Raw genomic sequence first — 20,447 nt, 5'->3', positions numbered from 1 at the left:
ATTTTTTGAAAATTAAGCAACACAAATCATTTCAGCCCAACCACTTTATTTATTTATTTGTTTGTAATGTTTGGTAGTTGCATTTAACAGCTGCTAAAGGTGAACCTCAGCAAAGCAGTTAGCACATATTTGTGCAGACAAATACAAAAATAGCTCAAAAGAACAGGCCCCAGGACAGGGTCAGAGCAGCACCCAGAGGTTCACACTGTAATTCAAAATTTGGCAAACCATTTCTGGCTGGACTCTGCTCTCATTTATGTCTGCAGAACTGGAGTCTGGAATTACCCTGGTGTGCAGGGCTGCAGAATTACCCTGCATCAGCTCAGTTTCTCTGGCTGTTCCCCAAAATCAGTATTTTCTGCTTCTAGGTCAGTCAGGCCTTTTAGAACAGACTTCCTTCTGTTGTAGCTTTAATATTACACTTCTGTTGAAAATAAAGGGGCAGATTCTTCAGTTTCTGAGTTGTACAGAAATGGAAATTATTTCCCCTTCAATGTCACTATTTTCAGGTTTTTGTTTTTTAAACTGATACCTGCTTCTGTTTTGCTGCAAACCTGACAAAGAATTGGCTTTTCTTGTTACTTCACCCATCCAATTTTCTTCCTCTTGCTGTTGTCAAACTTCTTTAAGAAGAAGTCTTTTAACAAAGACAATCGGCAACACCTTGCGTTTCCTCCTTTTTGCCCACAACCCCATTTCCAAATTTCCCAAGGCAGGAAGGGGTTTCTGAGGAGGGTGACTCACGGGGACATCCTCGAAGCGGATGGCAGTGACGTTGTTGTTGGGGCAGCTCTGCCAGGCGTTGTTGAGGCGGAAGGCGAGAGCACTCGTGTGTCGCCCGTCCAGCGCCGCGAACTTGCGGAACGTGCAGTTCTGGACGTTGATGGGTCCATCGTAGAACTGGATCCCCCGGATGGGAAAATCCCTAGAAAGCGTTTGGAGGAGACAAAAAGACTTGGTCATGGCATGTTGGCATCAGGAGGGGATGTATTCCAGACAAGCACAGTCCCACAGCGCTTGTTTCTCGGCTGCTTTCATTTCTCGCAGCCCATAGGGTGACTCCTAAGTTCCTGCTCTGGAAGAGAAGGGATTTCCCTCCTTTTTAGCTCTGTGAAGTCCTCTCATCCTTGCAGCTCAGCTCAAGTTCTCTCATGTTGAACAGATCATCTTTATTTAGTCTGTGCTCCTCCAGGGAAGGAACTTACAGCAATGCCAAAGCATTGACCTAGAGATGAATAAATTCGTGTTTGCCATCAGAAATGAGTTCTGCAGCAGTGAAACCTGAAACTGCAGAGCTGTGCAGACTCCTTGGGCTGAGAAATGGCAAGGCTAAAAGAAGTCCCACCACATCTTTCAAAGGGACTTGGAGAGAAACACTGCAGATCAATTGCAATTAAAAAAAAAAAAGAGTTTTTGAAAACAAGGAAAGATCCCACAACCTATAGGCAGATTATTGAACCTTTATCAGCCTTTTCTGATATCATCTGCAAGGTAAAGAAGACACCATTTTCACACCAATTAAGTGAACAAGAGGCTTAAGCTCTTTAAGAGGCCAAGATAAAATGTCTCAAATTTCATTTATGATAAATGAATTTGATCCCTTCCTCACATGAATGGTTCCCCTTAGAGAATTCCTGCCTGCTCCAGTGCATTTGTTCTGTCTGAGTTTCTGCACACAGCATCCAAGATGAGATATGTCCACATATATGTGTAAAGGATATTAGGAGAGGCATGGCAGATTGGGTTTTCATTATTGCTATAGTTAATAATAAGCTTCCAGCATCACTGCTGACAGCAAAATTGAGGCTGTAATATGGCAGGAAAGCATCATCTGAGCTGTTTATTCACCGGGGTGCTACTGTTAGGATAACTAGGTCTTTAGGAAGCAAAACCATTGTACTTGCAAGCCAATCCATAGGACTAAGGTATAGGAAGAGGCCACACATGAAGTTCACTGGCCATTTCAAAACTCTTTTACAAAGGCATCAAAGTCCTTTGCAGGAGCAGCAGTAACAGCAGCACTGAGCACATCCATGACCACAGTTCAACCCTAGGAAGGAGCTTCTGTGAGCTTTCCCAGCAGCTGGTGGGGACTGTCACCTTGCTCAGCACTGCTGATCACACAGACAGAGGTGCCCTGTTGGCACAGAGTCCTCTTGCTGTCCTCTCAAATCCCCTTGCAAAGGGGATGGGGAAGCAAAGAGGAGCTGGATCTGTCTTGGCAGCCTGCAAGGATGTACCTGCCAGCAGCAGCTGCACAGTGGGGACTCTGGGATCAGGAGACATGAAATGAAATCCTTCCTGTGTAATGGTTATTAAACTGAGGAAACCACACTGGGCTGGAGTTTGTGCTGGGAGCAGGGAGTGCTGGGATGTGCAGAGCTCAACTCACGGGCCGATGGGCAGCGTTCTCCCGCGGTGATCCAGACCCCCAGGTCCCCAGATCTCATTGTCCATCGTCTCAGTGCCCAGGTTTCCACTTTCCCCAACAAACAGGCTGTTCTTGATTTCTTGCTTTGAGCCGTCATCGTGAGGGAAGGTGCCACCACTGAGGAGAAAGGGCTGGAGGTGAGAGGGCTGCTCACACCCAGCCCAGCACTGTGCCCAGGCAGCACACAGTCTGTGCCACACTCACCTCGCCAGGGTCAGCCCAATGCCATTGTCAGCAAACCTGCCAAGAGAAGAGAAGTGCTTCAGGAGAGATTTGGGTTTGCTTTGGTTTGTCATGTCAAACTATAACAGGAAAAACACTGGAGGACAGCAGGGATTAATTATTCTATAGTGCTCAGGGGGGACTCAGGTTTTTCCAGGCTTGTCCCCTGTCCAATTTTGGAAGATCTCTTTTGACCTATCTTGCAGTATATGCAGATCCCATGAAGCAACAGAAATCACCTGCTTGCTCCAGCTGGGGTTGAGATGGTGATTACTAGCCATAGTTTACTTGCCTGATAAAGCTTTATCCCTTTTTCTAATGATCACACACTTTTCTCTGTTAGATAAAAAATCATGCTTCTCTCCCACTCCAACCAGCTTTTATTTCATAGTGCCTTGCCTCACACACTGTGCTTCCCTGTCTTCATGCACCACAAATTGCTTCCATAAAAGAGCTTTGCAAAGGGAACTGGGATTAAAAGAGAGAAGCTTGGCTTCTCTTTCATCAACAGGAACACAGAGATCAGAGCTTCCTTATTAAAAACAAAACCAATTAGAACACCTTTCTATTTTGCTGAAATTTCAAGATAAGATAAATCACAGCTACTGGTCCATGACTTCTGCTTATAGAAAGGCTACACTGAATTGATAGTTTGAGGCTTGGTGGTGTCTTCACACCTCATCACTTCCCAGGATGTCACTGATGCCGGCAGATATTTGGGAGCAGATCCCCTCTCGGTGCTGCTGTCTGTAGGTGGCAGCCCTTCCCACCTTATGGCCTCCTTGCTCCCCTGCAGGCCACATTCACCCTGGCCTTCTTAATGGGATACATAAGTCCTTTTGTAGCAATAGAAATGGAAATTACTCTGGCTGTAAAGACAATTACAGTTTGATGGCTGCTTCCTCCGAAATTGCTGCTGGAAGCTCATAAAGCACTCAGTGTTTTAGCACCCTGCACACACTGCCTTTGCTCCATCAGCAATGCAAATGTCCCAGTGACCTGGTTGGGACCTCTGAGGACACCACTTGGTGGCCATGGAGTGGGCTGGGTACTTGTGGGTCATGAGAAACACAAAGTGTATTGCCCAATATTACATTTCTGACTGTTTGCTACAGCCCTGTTCTCACCAGGTCACCACTGCCAGCTTATCCCACTGGCTGCTTTTAGAGGTTTGTGTCACCCGAAGGTAAGGCAGCTCTGGCTGGAAATTGGACACCAGATATCAGCATGGCAGCTATTCCCACCAGGGTTATCACAATATGCCTTGGAAAGGGGCTTTTTCCTTGTTCTCCTCTTCAATCCTGAGATTGATATCAGGAGCCTGGCTCAGCAAAAGAAACTGCAGCAGATCATCTGTTTTCAAGTGCAAAACAAATATCTGCTCTGGCCAGTGCAGGAAATGGCCTTCAAAGAGCACAACACACACTGCCCAGACTCTCTCCCTTGCTGCTGCCATGCATAGTTTTATGTCTGCTTCATCAGTACCTGCTTATTCAGCATAACCCTGAACCACATAAAACTCATCTGTGACCAGGCTGAGCCAGGAAAGGTGCTGCATTTCGCTGCTTTCTTTTCAAAGCACCTCATTTTTCATGTAAAAACCCCTAGGTTTTAATTTTAGTTATTTGCATCTGTGTGTCTCTGTATGCATTGTGACCATTTTTGAATGCTGGTCAGCATCACACAGAGAAACAATCTGAGTGATCCTCAGCTCAGACAAAGCAGGTTTTGTTTGTGTCAAATAATGCCTGTGGTGGCTTAACATGTCGTCTCCATTTCAGTCTTGGCCATAGGAAAGGTGCACAGCGATATAAATAGTCTGAACCACAGCTATGCTCCCCATAAACACCAGGCTGAACTCTGAGAGTTGAAATGAGGCAAAACTCACTGGCAGTTGTCCAGCCACACATCTCCACCTCGCAGCCAGGCCCCGTGGTCCTGGTTCTTGTAGGCAATAAAGCGCTCAATTATTGCAGGTTCCCTGGGCTTCAGAGGATCAGCATCCTTGTGTGGGCTGTATCTGCAAGCAGAAGAGAGGAAAGGTTGGCCAGGGAAGGTGGCCTTGCTCCCTGCATGGCCCTGCTGAACATCTGGTTTGGGGTAACTCAGGAACAGCTTTGGGACCACAGTCCATCCACGTAGCTTGGCTAGTCAAGCTGTGATGGCCAAACCCAGCTGCCAAGGGAAGGAAGGCAGTTGTAAAGATCTACTCCAAGTTTCCTTCCACCTTTCCAGTATTGTATTGCTGATATATTGCTGAAAGCATGGAAAGTTTGTTATTGCTCCCAAAAGTTCGAGATATTTTTTAAATACTGTTATCCTTTAGCATATTCCTGTTATTTGGATAAATATCCCTTTGTTTTCCCTTTTGAGCATTCTTATCTCCTAACTCTGGCTATACTATGGCCATGAGTATCACTGCCAAATTTTTCTTGCTGTGGAAAGGAATTAAAAAATCTTGGAGAGGGGCTGAGAGTATGTCCTTCACTGCTCCCACTACACAGGACACATGTACAAGATTTATTAACCATGAAGTTCTCAATATGATGGAATACTGGCCTGATTTGGTGAAAAAAAGCAGACACAAGTGGGAATTGCAGGGATGTGTGCCCTCAGCTGCTCCCTGACAGCCTCTGCTTGGGCCACAGCATCTGAGCAAGGTGATGCTGAGCTGGGCTGTCGTTTGCCCTGTCCTGAGGCACCACTCTCCTCTCTGCTGTTGGAGGAGCATCTTCCATCACACTGCACAGCTTAGAAAACCTGGAGGAACATCTTCCATCACACTGCACAGCTTAGAAAACCTGACAGATGAGTATCCAACTCAGTGCCAGCAGCGGATGGTCCAGAGATTAAAATTCATTCCTCACCAATGGGTAGTGAGGCCAAGCTGTCAAATTGCTAACAGATATTCAATAGCACTTTGCTTTGCTTAATAAGCCATCATATCAATCTAAAACTGAGCATCAGGCTGATAGGGTTCCAGTAAATGAATGTTGCTTTGGCAGCTTCATCACTGTGAATTTACTTTCAGCGAGAGATTTAGTATCAGCTCATGTGAATTCCCCAGGCATTGTTAAATACAGATATTTTGAGATGGATTCCAATTTCATTCACATCCATGATAACTGGAGGAACATTACAGGGTACAGAATTTGACTTGGACATTTAATGCTGTAACTGGATGCAGAATAATCTCTCCAACTCTGTCCAGCCTAGCTCACAGTTTGCCCAGCCAGCCCAACTACAGTCATTTATTCAGTTGTCCAGTCCTGACACACGAAAAGTAGGAAACTGAATAAATAACCTGAGGAGCAGCCTATGCTGGTGGGTAATCCCTGAGCACAACCATGACTGCATTATGAATTGTTTGGCTTCCAGGGGCCATTCCTGCCCTTGTATGGCAAGAGAGAAATTGCGTTTTGTAACCATTAACTGTGCCTGTGGCATCAAGCACTTTCCCAAAGCACTTGTTGAGCTGCATGGAAAAGCAGCATCAGGCTCCCAAGGGCAGGCTGCTCTCAAGTTATTTTTTTAGCAGCTACTTTTATCATTTAATTAATCACTTCAATTAACTAAACATTAAAATAATGTAAGTAACATTCACTTTTGGACATGTTTTAGCACCAGCTGCTAGCCAGGGCACTGGTGTGATGTGGATAACTGATATCTGAGCTCCTGGCTGGGGAGGAAGACTGATCCCACCCCTGTAATGCTTGCCCAGTGCATGACTACAGCAGTCTGGGTAACCCACACCCCAGAGATGGGAAGGAGAAAAGGATAAAGTTGTCATTCTCCCCTGCTGAGCTGAGGCTTTCAGCAAGTTTCTCTTCCTTACATGGTTTCTTCTGTCAAGAAATGCAGTTGTGGGGAAATGTAGGTTAGGTGCAATTGGTCTGTCAGGAAAGAAAACCCTGAAACTTGAGAATATTTAAGTCCTTTTATGTGTCTGGGGGTTGGAAACTAAGTTAGGAGCCAGACTCAACCTCTAATGAGATAGAGAGGTGCAAGTGCAGTCCTTACATCAGCCTCCTCTGGGGCCAGCTCTGGGGAAAGACTGGGAATTCTCAGTAGCCACCAGACCACAGTGGGTCTGCTGATATGATACAGTCTACAGAGAGGTTTCCAGTATTTCTAAATTACTCCATTACACCACACAGAGGTTTTTCACAGCAGCAGAAATGAAGGATTGCTGTGTGTATTTAATTGTGATTGTTATTGCAGTGTCAGATTTGGAGCTAGACTGAAGTCAGAAATCAAAGCATGAGCTCCATGACATCAGCACTCCCTGTTCAAGCAGATTCCAAAAGAATGAATAAAATCAATAGCATTCCCAAGAAATGCTTAAATTTCTTATTCCTAAGAAACTCTTGCAGCAGGTTCTGCCCAGAGGGACTGTTGACCAGGCAGTGAATTTTCTTGCTTATCTAAAAAATTCAAAAGTCAATGGAACACCCTAGAGCAGATGTAGCATCCACGCTAGCTCAGCTCAGAGCTAAAGAATGAGGACAAAACAAGAAAGGTGTGGGTATTGAGGGTCCCTTGTAAAGGAAAAATGGAGAAATGAAGTTAGAAATGGCAAGGTGTATCTAAGTGAAGACCTTGCCTCAAAAAAAAGCCACCCCAAAGGCATTGCAATTCTTGTGAGCTTCTTTGGGGCAATTTCGTGTTTTCAGCCAGTGTTTTAGAGAAGTCTTTTCCAAACCAAACCATGCAAAACACTTTACCTCCCAGAAATCAGTGTCAGGATGGGTCTTTTGTCCTTGGCAGAGGCTGGAGTGGTTTTAACACCATTATCAATGATCATTCCAGCCTAAAGGAAAACAAAAAAGCAGTATCACAGTATGTTCATAAATTTTACAGTTCTTTCCACATCCAGACTCTACCTCCATTTGTTCTAAGCCAAAACCACTCACATGATGCTAAGAAGAGCTAATAGCATGTGAAACAGAGAGCTGCCAGGACTACCCAGACATGAATATATCCCCCAAAATTGCTGCAAATTTCCAGAGCTGCACTTTTCTCCTAATTGCACGTATTCCCATACACACAAACCCTCTGCTTGAGTCTAAAGCCCTCAGTAACACACAGCCCCACAACACTGCACACTAAGGAGTAAATAAGCAGACAAGGCGATTAGACACAGCGGCCGTATTTATCCCTCTAGAAGCTGCTCAGTTAATTGCCAACATTGGCAGCGGAGGTGTATAATTAGCCAAGCTGCCAATAGATGCTCCTGGAGGCAGTATTTTAGGAGCTCAGAGGCAGGGAAGCAGTCTGAGCAGAGGGGAGAGCCGCTCTGGATGCCAAAGAGCCCAGCAGAGCAGGTGCTGGCTGTCTCCGAGCTGCCTTATCTGCAGACACAAACAAGCGTGCAGAGCTCTGAGCGAGGCAGAAAGCACAGGCACTAATAGCTTGCAGGCCCAGGGAGCTGGAGCGAGGGGATGGTGTGGTTTTTTCCATTTTTTCCGAGGGTTTTTTCTGTTTTTTCTGCTCCCGTTACGTGCAGACTCACGCGGTAGTTGGAGTGCGCGCGGTTGTTGGAGAACTTCCCCATCGGCACGTGCTCGGAGTAGCCAGGGGAATACATGCCTGCCGAGGGGCCTGTTGGCACGTGGTGCAGGACGAACCAAAAGCCTGTTTCCTGAGGAAGAGAAGGGACAGTGACACTTTGCTGGTCTACACTAGCGCCAGGAGATCTTGGCAAAGCCACAGGATTTTGGGACAAATCACAGCCAGCGGTGCTGAGCCGTGTGACACTCTGCAGCAAAGAGTTTAACTCACATGAAAACTGACATTCACCCTCCTGCATCTTCAGGGTGCCTTGAGTTAAGTTTTGGCATCAATAGTCAAGCATAAGTCAGACTTTTGAACTTTAAAAATCAAATGATTTTTATTTAGTTGCCGAAAAAATTTCTCAAGGAGTCCTAATCGAGGTGCTTGAGATTTGGAAGCTTTGGAAAGACCACACCTCTCTGTTTTAGGCTTGTTTTTCTTGTTTTTATGTCTTCTCAGGACAATAAGGGCTCCTGATGTGACCAAAAATGCCTGTGGAATTACCATTAGGGCTGGCTGAAGTTTCAGAGCACCATTACTGTACTGCAATCAACAAAATCATTGCCAAAGGCTTCTCCAGGACTCCACAGTCACATTTATTTAATTTATTCAGGCTGCACACTGTGAAATTTTGTTAAAGCCACCCAGCTCTAGAAACAGCAAGTGACAAGAAGTGTGGAGCAAAAGGAAAAACATTGTTTTTATTGGTGGCACCAGTCACAACAATGTGTGTCTCAATCAAGCAGCTTCAAAAATGTCTGTGTCACAACAGCAGGTTTTATGCCAGAGTCTCTCTCAGCCTTTCAGGGCTGTAACTGGCCCGGGGTGTTACCAAATAAGAAACTTGTGCACTCACCTCAGATCCAGCAGCTGCACAGTTGATGAGGTTGTTGTGTGGGTTGGCTATCCAGAAGGTGGAAACTGCACTGCAGGTCAGGAAAATAAAGAATGACATGAAAATGACACTTTGAGCACACACCAGTCACCCATCAGTGCCCCCAGTACAGGCAGGGCTGATACCTCCCCAGATAAGGGGTCCTGCCCAGGGACTGAAGGAATGTGTTTTTTCTTTCTCCTCTCATACCTTGTGTCCTCTGTGGGTTCACAGAGAACATGGCCTTATCTTTTAAAATGCCAAGTATTAAATGAGGAATTTCAACTGCAGTTCCAAGCCTGCTATGAAGCTGTCAGGTGTCAATCATGTTTTATGATAAGGTAAATATGTTATTGCACAAGTCACAGAAAAGAACTTTGGCCCCATATAAGCCCTCAGGTTCATTACAGACTCATTTAATCAAGGGACCCAATGAATTGGCACTTAAGGGCTTTTGAAATCTACCCCAATACCTGCCTTTTCCAGAGCTGCTGTGGTTCATTAACTTCATTTGCTCCCACCCTCCTGCACCTTTCTTTTGGGACAAAAGCACTCCCTTTGTCTAAGGCACATAAAACACTCTTAATTGCAAGATTCCCATCAAGGAGGAAAGATCAATCCATCCCTGTCCAGCATTCACTAACCAGCAGGCACAGAGAACTTCCAGCACTTACAGCCAGCAGATTGGCCCCTAAATTTGCTGGGTGAGATTTGCCCTTCTGCAGGGGATGATCCTATGGAACCCTTATGTCTATTTTAATCTTGCCATGAGGAACTTCACAGGGGCTTTAAGCCAACTGATTTTGCTGATGCATTTCCGTTTGTCTGGCTTTATCATGAAAACATAGCAAATTTTTTCTATTTTGGGCCCGGGGCTGGCCTAAAAATAAACAAATTTGGATTATTTACAGACCACCTCCTGCTGCATCAGCAAGGGCAAGGACAGTGTATTTCCACAGTGACCTGTCTTTCAGGCTGATCCCATTCCTCAGAGCCACACGGATTGGGCAGGTTATGGTGTCATTTGGCACAATCCTATTGTTTTCATTCCTAGGAACAGCTCCCTGCCTGCCTCTCCCGAGCTGATGGAGCCACAGCTGTGCTCATCCCCTGCCCCTGCACTGGGACCAGTGTTAGTGCACTCCTGCACTTCCAGGCTGGATGAGCCCAGAGCAAAACAAGCTGTTTTTCTGACCAGACCTTGCATTCTTTTATAAAGGAACACAGGACAGATCAAAGTACCCTAACACCTTTCCATTAGAAATCACTCATTCACATAGCAGTCTTCACAATGACACACAGAATATGTCCCTGTGACTATTAAATGAATTATCAGTGGAAAATGAGGACAATGGCTGATTAACCCTTATTTTATGAATGGAGACATTAGGTGTATTTTATAAACAAACACATATGCAAGAAAGAGCATTGCATGAATTCCTCTCTTTTCCTTGCCAAATTAAAAAGTTAAAAATACACTTATTTGGAAAAAAAGTCTTTTTTTTCTGAGGACAAAATGGATGACACTGAAATCTTCTCAAAATCAGCTGCGATTTGAGATGAGAATGAATGTCAGAGCACAGGAACTCAGCAAATTTTTGCTGAGCCACTGAATTCAAGACTTCACAAGGCATCAGGAATGGCTGCACACTTTGAAAGACAGGTTTTCAGTATTTTAGGTGGGAACCATCTCAATGGGCTTCATGAAAAAAAATTAAAAGTACACCCTAGATCTGTTGGCATCTGAACAGTAGAAGGATAAAGATGCCAAGGAAACTGCTCTCTCAGCTTTGGGGCCAACAGCCCAGACCCCAACAGATGACTACATAATCACATACACAGAATGCTGTCATGGCTAAGTCCTGCAAGGAGAAGGAAGAGGAAAGGAAGGCTCCCACTCACCTGCAGTCCTGCCTGGGTTTGGGGATGTACCCTGGGTAAGCTCCCTCTGTGATCAGCTTGCACATCCTGCTGTCGCGGTCGGAGGGGAGCAGAGTGCTGGGCTTGACCAGCAGCCCCAGGCAGTGGTCAAACGTGTTGCGCTCCTCTGGTCCATCCTCGGTGAAAAAGCAATGGCCCAGAGCATCATAGCCCACCACATCCTTCACCTATGGGTGCAAAACAAAGGGCAGGGTTAGGGTTTTATGCTTCAGCCACTGCATAATTGGATCAAACTTTACAGCGATGGCAACACAGGAACCTCAGCACCCTTTTGAACTCAGAGTCTGTAACCAAAACCAAAAGCAAGGTCCCTCTCAGCCCTTAAGAGCTGATAGTCTGAGCAATAACTCTAACTCTTAATTAGAATTTGTCATCACCTACGAAGTGCTCATTCCATTCTTTTCTTGGCCTGTGAAATCAGAGACTGTCTTAGCATGAGGCTGGAAAAAACACAGGGTGCGGGATGAAGAGAGGACCTTAGATGTTCAAATCACATCTGGGCTCATTCATCTTCATGTGCAATTACACCAGCAGCTACATAAAATGCAACTCAAAAATGCAGCTGAGACTAAAAAATATTTTTCCAAGCTATCAGAGAAGCGGAAAGTTGTTTTCCAGACAGGCTGGCTTGTTTTAGGTTTGACCTAATCTTTGTTTTCAAGTTGTTGACAGAAGCTTTACTTGACCCTGAGACAAATCAGCTGGCATTAATCAATGCTGTTCTGGTTTTGGTTTGGATGATGTTAACATTGCAGCACCGTTGGTTGGACAGAACAACACCCATCACACCCTGGGAGATCTGAGAGCAGGGATGGGAGTTTGAGGACTAAGGAGAGGACTGGATGGGAAGCAACAGCCCTTGGGCACACAGAAAGTGTGTCCAGAAAGGCAGTGGATATATCTGGGATATGGAAAATTATTTCAGGTCTCCATTGACCAGGGGAAGGTCTGGGTCTCCTGGGCTCTTTCCTTGCTGTTCCCATCAGCCATCATCCAATCACCTGGGAATGAGGAAATCTTCCTAGCAAAGGGTAACCTGCCACCATTGTGTTCCTCTAAATGCTTCTGATGAAACAGTGACTGCCAAGGGACAACAGATAGTATTAACCTGGATAGAAGACCTGTTCATCGTGGTGCTCTTGAGAGACCTGGGCATTGGAGTGCTTGAATTTCTTTTGTAAACAGGCTTGAGGCTTCTTTGTCACCTTCATGTCTCATTCCCAAGGCAAGAAGCACCAATTTCAAATAAAATCCCAGGATTAGTGTTGAAATTATTACAAATGTTTTCACATGAGAAAAAACACTTTTCTTGCCAAATCCCCAATACCAGTTTACAACCACAAAGACTTCTATTATGCAGCATCCATGCTCCAGTGTAAATACTCAAATCTCTGAGCACAAGTCATCACAGTAAATTAAAACTGCTAAAATGACCTGCAAAGTGATACATTTCTTTAAGCTACCTCACTGAAATTTACTGCTAACTTCCCTGGTCAAATAAAATTGTATATTTTGCAAGGTTTAGGCTCCTTTATTTAGGTGTAAAATATATGTAGTAAACTTTCCTGCCTTGGAAGAATGAACTCTCCTAGATTTGTAATGATAAAGGTTTACAGGACAGAAGAATATTTCAGGAGAGTAAGCAACATTCAGATGAAGCTTTCCAACATGTAGAGGAAGTCTTTTAACCAGAGATGTCAGAATTCCCCAGAAACTGCTGCCAAATCCTCTCAGTCAGCTCTGACTTGTTTCCTGTGAGTATTTTCATGCACAAGCCCACTGCTAAAATGCTTGGATAGCAAACGAGATGCTTGTTCCAAAATCACTCTTCTAATGCATTTAATTTTTTCTTTGATTAAAACCTTGCTAATAGTCCATAATCTTACATTAACCACGAGTAATTTAGAGCCAGATAATGCCCTTCCTGGCAATTGCTGTGAAGTATAGCTGGATTAGTAAAAGCAGATAGCACTGAAGCTGTTAGATAGCAAAACCTCTTATTCCATGAAGGACAGGTCTCCCCTGGATCCTGCCAGACTATTTACTGACCCCCAGTTAATTTCCTTCCCCAGTGGCTGTTTCTATTTTTGCTTGCACACTGGGATCCAGTGGAGAGAGTGCAAATCAGAGCAAAGTGTCATTCCTGGGATTGCAGTGGTGTAACTAGGTGGGTTTTTGGCCAATATATTAAATAAAACATTGGGTAACTGCTGCATTTTAAAACTATAATTATGGTGAGAAACTCATTTCCACAGATTTGTTTCCAGAAGGACCCTCTGTGCCTTCCAGCTAATATGAATTTGTAGGCAAGTGCAGAATAACCCATCAATGAGGTGAGCTAATATTGGGAGAGTAACTCCTAACAGACTGTGCAGACCCACAGAAAAACACCTGTCATCAGGAATAACTGGATACTCTTTTCTCCTAGACTTTCCATTATCTATGAGTGTCTCTGAAGTGACATAAGTGACAGCAAAGCAAGCAGGGAAATATGTAAATTACCAGCCTGCTTTAGTGACAGTAAAAAACAACTGATGGCCCTCTCCCATTTATTAAAACATTTGCACAGCTACTCTACAACACTGGTGCAAGAAGCCTCTCTGGAATCAACAGCTTAACTTTGAGGACATCCTTAAGTGCTGTGCAATGCTGAGGTTTAATAGTCCAGCTGGAATTTTAATGGCTATTCCCAAAGTGTGGTTTGTGCACATCATTAAGGCACATTTTCCCTCAGCAAAGTACACTTTGGATCTACCTGATCTCAGAGGGAATGAATGTTACCTGGGGAAAGGCAGAGCTCATGTCTGCTTGCACAAATGGAGTTCTTGCATGTATGAACAGGTGGTGCTGCCCAAGTCAAAAGATAATAGGCAACTGGGAAATGTACATAATGACTGCTGTAATCATCAGAGGGCTGTGTGGGTTTCTGTGAATATATCTGGGGGAGAAGGAAGAGGAAAGGAAGGAAATTGGAGTCAGAAATCAGATGAGGAGATGGTGGTGGGATCACCTGATGAATCAAGGCAAGGAGCTGCTGTCTGCAGATTTGTATCAGAGCAATGGAACAACACCTAAGTGATGCAACCTTTGGAGCACATTTTCTATTATACAACTGAACAAACTTGATCAGATTGCTTTAGTTCACTGGGGCTTTCTTTTCAGCCATCAGCAGTAACGATGAGGTTAAAAAAAAAAAACAAAACCAAACAAGTATAAGTAGAGTTTCACATTCACACATTTTGATAAACTAAAATCAACATGGATTATATTCTTGACTAACTAATGTCCTAAATTATAAGATTTCTCTTGGGTGCCTTGACATGGAGGCAAAGTATGTCTGTTCAGGGAATTGTGGTTGTTCAATAACAGCAAGAGAATCAAGTTCCTTTCATCAGCTACATCAGCCTGTCTGAATTTCACCATGCCATCTTGGCTGGGAAAGCTTGAGCACATGGATTCCTATGCCACAGACCCCCCATGGCACAGCTGTTGCTCAGAGAAAGCACAAGAGACAAAATTATTTCCAAATTCTCTGCATGAACCCATCCATCTGACTAATAAGAAAAGTGCCAGGCTCTGGGTTTTTGGTTTGGCAAGTATGAAGAAGCAGGGAAGGAAGCTCTGATATGAGATCCGTGAGCATCTGCAGCTCATCAGCAGCTGTGCAGCCTCTGTGCAGCAGGGAGGTGTTTATGGTGCCACTGGTGACAGTCCATCATGGTGTGACAAATGGAACCTGCAATGCCACCCTGCCACTCTGCACATTAATTGTGTGCCAAACCCCTGGGCTGGCAGCTTCAGATTGGGCAGACACCACATGGCCCTGAATGACTTCTGTAATTTATATGGTAGAATGTCTTTAATTCAGAACCCATGTTCACTGGTTGGTTTTTAAGATCATGTTATAAACTTAGAAGGACAGAGGGCAACCCCAAAACCTCAGATTCATAAATAGCAGATAAAAGCTGCTCTGCAGTTTAAATACCCTTTGTTCAACTTTTGTGCATTTTAATTATGTCTGGGACTCTCCCTTCCAACACTGGCACTTCTAGAGGTATGAACTCCTAATGCACAGTGACCATCCCTGTTACCACTGCCAATGATATGTTTCCACTTAAAACTCTGTTATATATAGTAGCAGGGCTCTTGACAGTACAACTTCTCCTCTTCAGGGCTCCAACACACTTTTTTCCTTTTGGAATCCACTGCCATTTCACTGAATTGGTGAGAGTTCCTTGCCTAGAGAAATCCTGCACCTTTCAAATTTCCTTCTTGAAGACCATCCAGTGCCCCTGGACTTTTCTGCCCTTCAGAACTGCCTCCCAAGGGACTCTGTCAACCAGGCTCCCAAACAGGCCAAAGTCTGACCTCTAGAAGTCAAGGGCAGCCAAGCTGGTGACCACACTCCTTAATTATCCAAGAATAGCAAACTCTTACCTTTTTGTGATCACTATGCCCAATTCAGCCTCTAACCATTGCATCACCCACAAGTCCTTCTGTGTTCACAAACAGCAGGTCCAACATCCTTATCCCAAAAACAAAGGCACCTTTGCATCTGGGGAGGATCTGAACATGTTCTTAACATCCCTGGTGTGCTGTAACTTGTCTGGTAACCATCAGACTCAAATTCTACAGGTTTATCTTAAAAGATTTCTCATTTTAGAGTGCAACTCTAGCAAATCACAGCTCTGAGAGTGCCTAATGTTGTGACTGGCATTGCAAACCCAAACCTTCATTACAGGAAAGATGAGGCACACTTAGAGCTTCTGATTATCCTCTTTAAATAGCAAGCTCTGTGTCTATGGAAAGATCCAACCACTCATTAGAGATGGGCTGGTCTGCAGACACTGCAGTGCCCAGACAAAGGCTCTGTCCACTCTGAGCCACACACAGCCCCCAGTGCCACCCTGGCAGGTTGAGATACTCCTTGTATATCCAGGGTGGGAAGAGCCAGACTTTGGTTTCAACAATAAAACATACCATTCTGCAATAATTAAGCTCTATTCATGCTATGAGGAAGTTTTTTTGCTGCTGCCATTATCTCTAAGGCAGACACTGGCACTTCTTACCAGTAAACCATTGGATCCATGGACTGTGACGCAGCGGGAGAAGGTGTGGTGGATGGAGGTGTCTTTCACATACGTTGGAGGATTGTAGCCTCCTTTCTCATCCACGTCTCCAGCCATGTGGAAATGAATTGGGTAATGCCCCATTGTCTGCTGGCCCATGTATTTCAGTTCTAGACCTTCGATGTGGGTAGCCTTAAAATCAAGACCAATCTGGAGAACAAAAAAATATCAGTCAAGAAACACAGAAATCTGTCAAGGGCAAGGAGAGGCAACACAGGCATAGGAAGGGTTGTACTGTGGCTGCTAGAAAGATTTAGTGTGTGCAGAGGAGTGTATGGCTGCAGGGTGAGTGAGAGAGGGGCTAAGGAAAACAGAGCTGCTCTTTGATTTTCCCACTGCTGCCATAGACATATTTAACTTAATTTTAGAAGGAAAGCAATTTATATTTGTTATTTTCCATGAGTTTCACCCAGCTGGGTTTAAATCAAACTTCCTGAGCTAAGCACCACCGAAATCTAGCGACAGCTGGGGTTGGGATGTGGCGACTGCATCTCAGGTGTGTTGATCACCAGACTCAGTGGCTGAGCAATGTCTGCAGTGGCATGACATACACTTCAAAGCCAAGGGACAGGCAGCAGCAGCAGGGTGGATCTGCTGCACTGTGGGAAGTGGTTTTTTGCTCAACAGCTGACAAGGAATTTTTCCCTTCCTGCATCTCAGTATCTGAGGGAGTGGCTGGAAGGAGGAAAGTCCAAGCAGAGAGCTCCAGCCCTACCTTGATGTGGCCACCAAAGGTGTCAAAATCAAAGAAGGAGCAGAGCTTGCTGCCGTACTCGTAGCACTGCTGCTCCATCTCTCCCATGACCACCACGTTGCGGCTCAGCAGCCCCACCTCAGCCCGCATGTCGATGCCGTCGATCACCTCGCCCACGTGCAGGTATGTTGCCTTCCCTAAAGGAACAAATCCAGTTTAGGATTGCTCTGCCAGTGCTGCTGGTTCCCCGTGGGCTTCCTGTGGTGGGGTTGGTGTGAAATGAAAGGACTACCCGAGTCAGCACTTGGCCTCACCTCAAAGGAGGGAAGGCTGGAGCACAGGTGACACTCAAGGTCTTGGTGAGGTATTTGCAACAGAGGAAGTGGGATTTTTGGTCTTAAGTTGCTTGATTTATCCAGGGAGTTAAACCGACAGCCTGTTAGACCAAACACATTTCCTACCTTGCAAAGGAGCTGCGTACTTTGGATTACAACCTGCTCTGTATGAACACCCGATGCAAAAAAACCTGATGATGCAGCTACTGAGAAGTCTGAAACACCAAGGCTGGCGTAGCATTTCCCATAGGAAGACACTGGGAGCTGCTCAGATCCTACAGCACTGCTCAAGGGTGAGCATCAGTCTGATCCTGCAAACACCACAGCTCTTGATGCAAGCAAGGAGCAGAGTGGGCGGAAAGTCTCATAGGAATTGCCTGGGGACAATCACAGCCCCTTACCAAGTTTGTGGGCTGTAAAACCTCCCACTTCCTGTCCTCCCAAGCCTCTCCATTTTAGATCTACCCTCACACCTCCAACTTGCTCCCAAGGCTTCCTCCTGCCCTGGTGTAGTCAGAGTCAAGTGGATCTTCCATCTACCCCAAGCCACATCTCCCTTTGCCAAGCCAAGTTACTCACAACATCCTCCACACACACCCTCCTCCATGGAGGGGTTAAAAACACAGAAGAATTTCCCTGGCCTGAACAGAAAAAGGGGGAAGTCCAGGCAGTGGGAATGTCTAGAAAGCAAAGCATCTCTTTGTTGTAATTTCATTCAAACATATTCCTACTACCTCCTTCCTTCCGCAGCTTTCTGCAGAGAAAAGCCAGTTGGGAAAAGGTTCATCTTACTGACTCCATTCTGTATTATTCCAGTAAAAATAAGTAATAAACTCTTTAAGTAAACACTGAACTTTAAGGAATGCTTTACTTGCATGTATTTAATTTCCATGGAATCGTTCAAATCCTTAATTAGAAACAAATGGCAAGCCTGAAGCCTGACCATCGCTGCAAAGCACTTTATGCTGAAGCAGAGGTGCCAAGTCAAGGGGAGGATTTTGAACACTGAAACAATATTATCTTTAACCAAAACATGATGCTTTGAGCGTATAACAAAGACAAGCAAACACCATCCACTCCCTCTTCTCCCGAAGCTGGAAGCAGAGTCGTTTGATGGGAATATTGAGATTTGGGAGGGGTGAGTGCTCCGCCTTGCTCTGACCCTGCTGTGCTGTGGGACAGAGCTCACACCACACGTGCCTTCTGCCTTGGCACCTCTGCCATCAAAACCACCTGATCATGTGAAAAACACTCTCTGTTAACTAGAGGAGTGGTGATGGCCAAAGAGCTGCCTGCTCGTCTCAGAAATGAGGGGCTGCAAGGAGCCCTGGATTTGCACCTCACCTACTTTTTGCACTTGTCTCCCTAGAAAGTCCTGGGCTTACCCATGCTCGTGTTGTTGCCCTGAAGCCAGTGAGCTTCATCAGGTGTGTGGCCAAAACCAGACCCAACCCATCCAACACTGGCAGCTTCACTTCCCTTATTCATACACATTAAAAAAGCCTCTGCAGTGAGCACCCTCCACATGAGGATACTCCGTGCTGAAGCCTTGAGTGAGTCTGTAAATGAACACAGCTTCTCCTTATGGAACTGTTTTTAAGCTGTTATTTTTCAGTTTTCCCCAGAGCTGACCTTTCCTTGATTTACTGAAATGCAGGAAGAATTTTAGATAATCATAAGAACATCCTATTTGAAGCCACATTTCCAGGATTTGTGGCAGTGAAATTAGATAGGCAGTTTTGTTATTCCTGTGCTGAGCTCTAGAATAATAAATGTCATGCTTGCATGTATTTAATTTAATTTAACACCAGTCCAGACATGCAAAATAGGGTAAGCACTGACAGGAATGTTAAATACGGACTAACCAGTTTCTAAATATAACTTCTTGGGTGCATGTTTTTCACTCTAAGCTTTTGCTGATTTGACGTGTTTGGAGATAAAAGGAGAGACGGAAAGCAATCCCCTTCCAAAGTAAAAGCAGATTTTGAATAATAGCTCCTTTAATAGAGTTTTGAAAAACAAACCACTTCTCAAGGCAGACAGAAATTCAAGCTCCCTGCAGCAAGGGGGCTGAAAGAAGCTTGTGGGAGACAGAGCCTGGCACAGGAGCCCTCGTGTGCTGTAAATGCTGAAAACTCCAACCCTGGGAACTTCCCATGGGATCAGGAGTACTGCAAGGGGCATTTACAGACACGTGGCACTGCCAGGGAGCTGCCTGGGGTGTGCTTATCGGTGGGCAGGGAACAAAAAACCACAAAAGAATCTGCTCTGTGGTGAGTTCAGGGAGTTCACACGAGGATGGGAGAGTCTCACTCTGCAGAGCTATGAGCTCCCAGAGGGCAGCCAGGATATCTGAGATCCAGAGCACTGACCATGGGCAAACCCCAGCCAGGGATTTGCAAAGGGGCACTGAAGTGGTTTGATAATAAAAAGGCAACCCTGTGCTTTGAAACTGGGAGGAATGTGTTGCTGCTTCAGCATCAAAGCCAATGCTGTGATTTCCCAACCACCAGCAAGCCCTGAGGCCACTGATTCACCTTCTCCTGCTTTGGGTTGGAGCTGGCTGCATCCCTCCTGGATGGATCCTGCCCTGCAGTGAGCTTGTGCCATGGGATAATCTAAACCAAACACAGCCTTGCAGTGGAATAACCTCTCCCTACAACAGACCCAAGTGAAGGACTGGGAAAAACTCCCTGGCTTTGCTGCTGCATGTGTCACCCAGTGCCTCCAGTTAGCCCTGTGTGAATCCACAGGGAACAACCCCTTTAATATGTGGGCTTGCCTGGTGGAAGCCTTGATTCAGCAAAATATGAGCACATTTCCATGCCTGTTACTCAAGACAGTGACTGTTGAAGTCACCAGTTGTTGGTAAGGACAAGGTAATTACTAAAAGGAAATACACATTAAAATAAACAGAGATGATCCACTAATCAAGGGTGTGCTTATGTCATCAAAGCAATTCAAAGCAGAGTTTCTCTGAATGGTACAAAGCTCCAGGAAAACCTGCCATATGTGAACCCAGCCATAAAACCTGTCTCAGGCCTTATCAAACCTGGGAAGGGTGGAATTTTAAAACTATTTCAGCTGCTGCAGATGTGGAAGGGTGCTCAGGTCTGGTCAATTAGACAGAGCTCTCAGAAAACCCTCCCAGGTACACTCCTGGCATTCCTAAATCCCTTGGCTCTAAATGGCTCAAACTGCTAAATCTCCCTTTGAGAAATGAAAGAGGCTCTTAAAGGTCTGGGTTTGGTGAAGATAAACTGAAGTT

At 45.2% G+C, this 20,447-nt stretch overlaps 1 protein-coding gene across 4 annotated transcripts in view; it reads right to left on the bottom strand.

Annotated features, from left to right (window-relative positions):
- CEMIP (cell migration inducing hyaluronidase 1) overlaps positions 1–20,447 on the bottom strand; it is a 100,731-nt gene that overhangs the window by 9,844 nt on the left and 70,440 nt on the right. For all 4 annotated transcript variants that reach the window (XM_085070477.1, XM_085070480.1, XM_085070478.1 and 1 more), the window contains 10 exons: positions 16,866–17,041; positions 16,091–16,300; positions 10,989–11,188; positions 9,063–9,138; positions 8,166–8,294; positions 7,378–7,463; positions 4,542–4,673; positions 2,636–2,671; positions 2,393–2,548; positions 745–925 (listed from right to left, as the gene is read on the bottom strand). In XM_085070477.1, coding sequence (XP_084926603.1) covers positions 745–925; positions 2,393–2,548; positions 2,636–2,671; positions 4,542–4,673; positions 7,378–7,463; positions 8,166–8,294; positions 9,063–9,138; positions 10,989–11,188; positions 16,091–16,300; positions 16,866–17,041 — 1,382 coding nt within the window. The remainder of the gene's footprint in view (positions 1–744; positions 926–2,392; positions 2,549–2,635; positions 2,672–4,541; positions 4,674–7,377; positions 7,464–8,165; positions 8,295–9,062; positions 9,139–10,988; positions 11,189–16,090; positions 16,301–16,865; positions 17,042–20,447) is intronic.

This window comes from Lichenostomus cassidix, chromosome 10, assembly GCF_008360975.1.
Source record: "Lichenostomus cassidix isolate B80296 chromosome 10, HeHo_3.0, whole genome shotgun sequence".
In the NCBI taxonomy this organism is placed as follows: Eukaryota; Metazoa; Chordata; class Aves; order Passeriformes; family Meliphagidae; genus Lichenostomus; species Lichenostomus cassidix.
The sequence above is the reverse complement of the archived record's forward strand: the minus strand, read 5'-3'. Positions and strand labels throughout refer to the sequence as shown.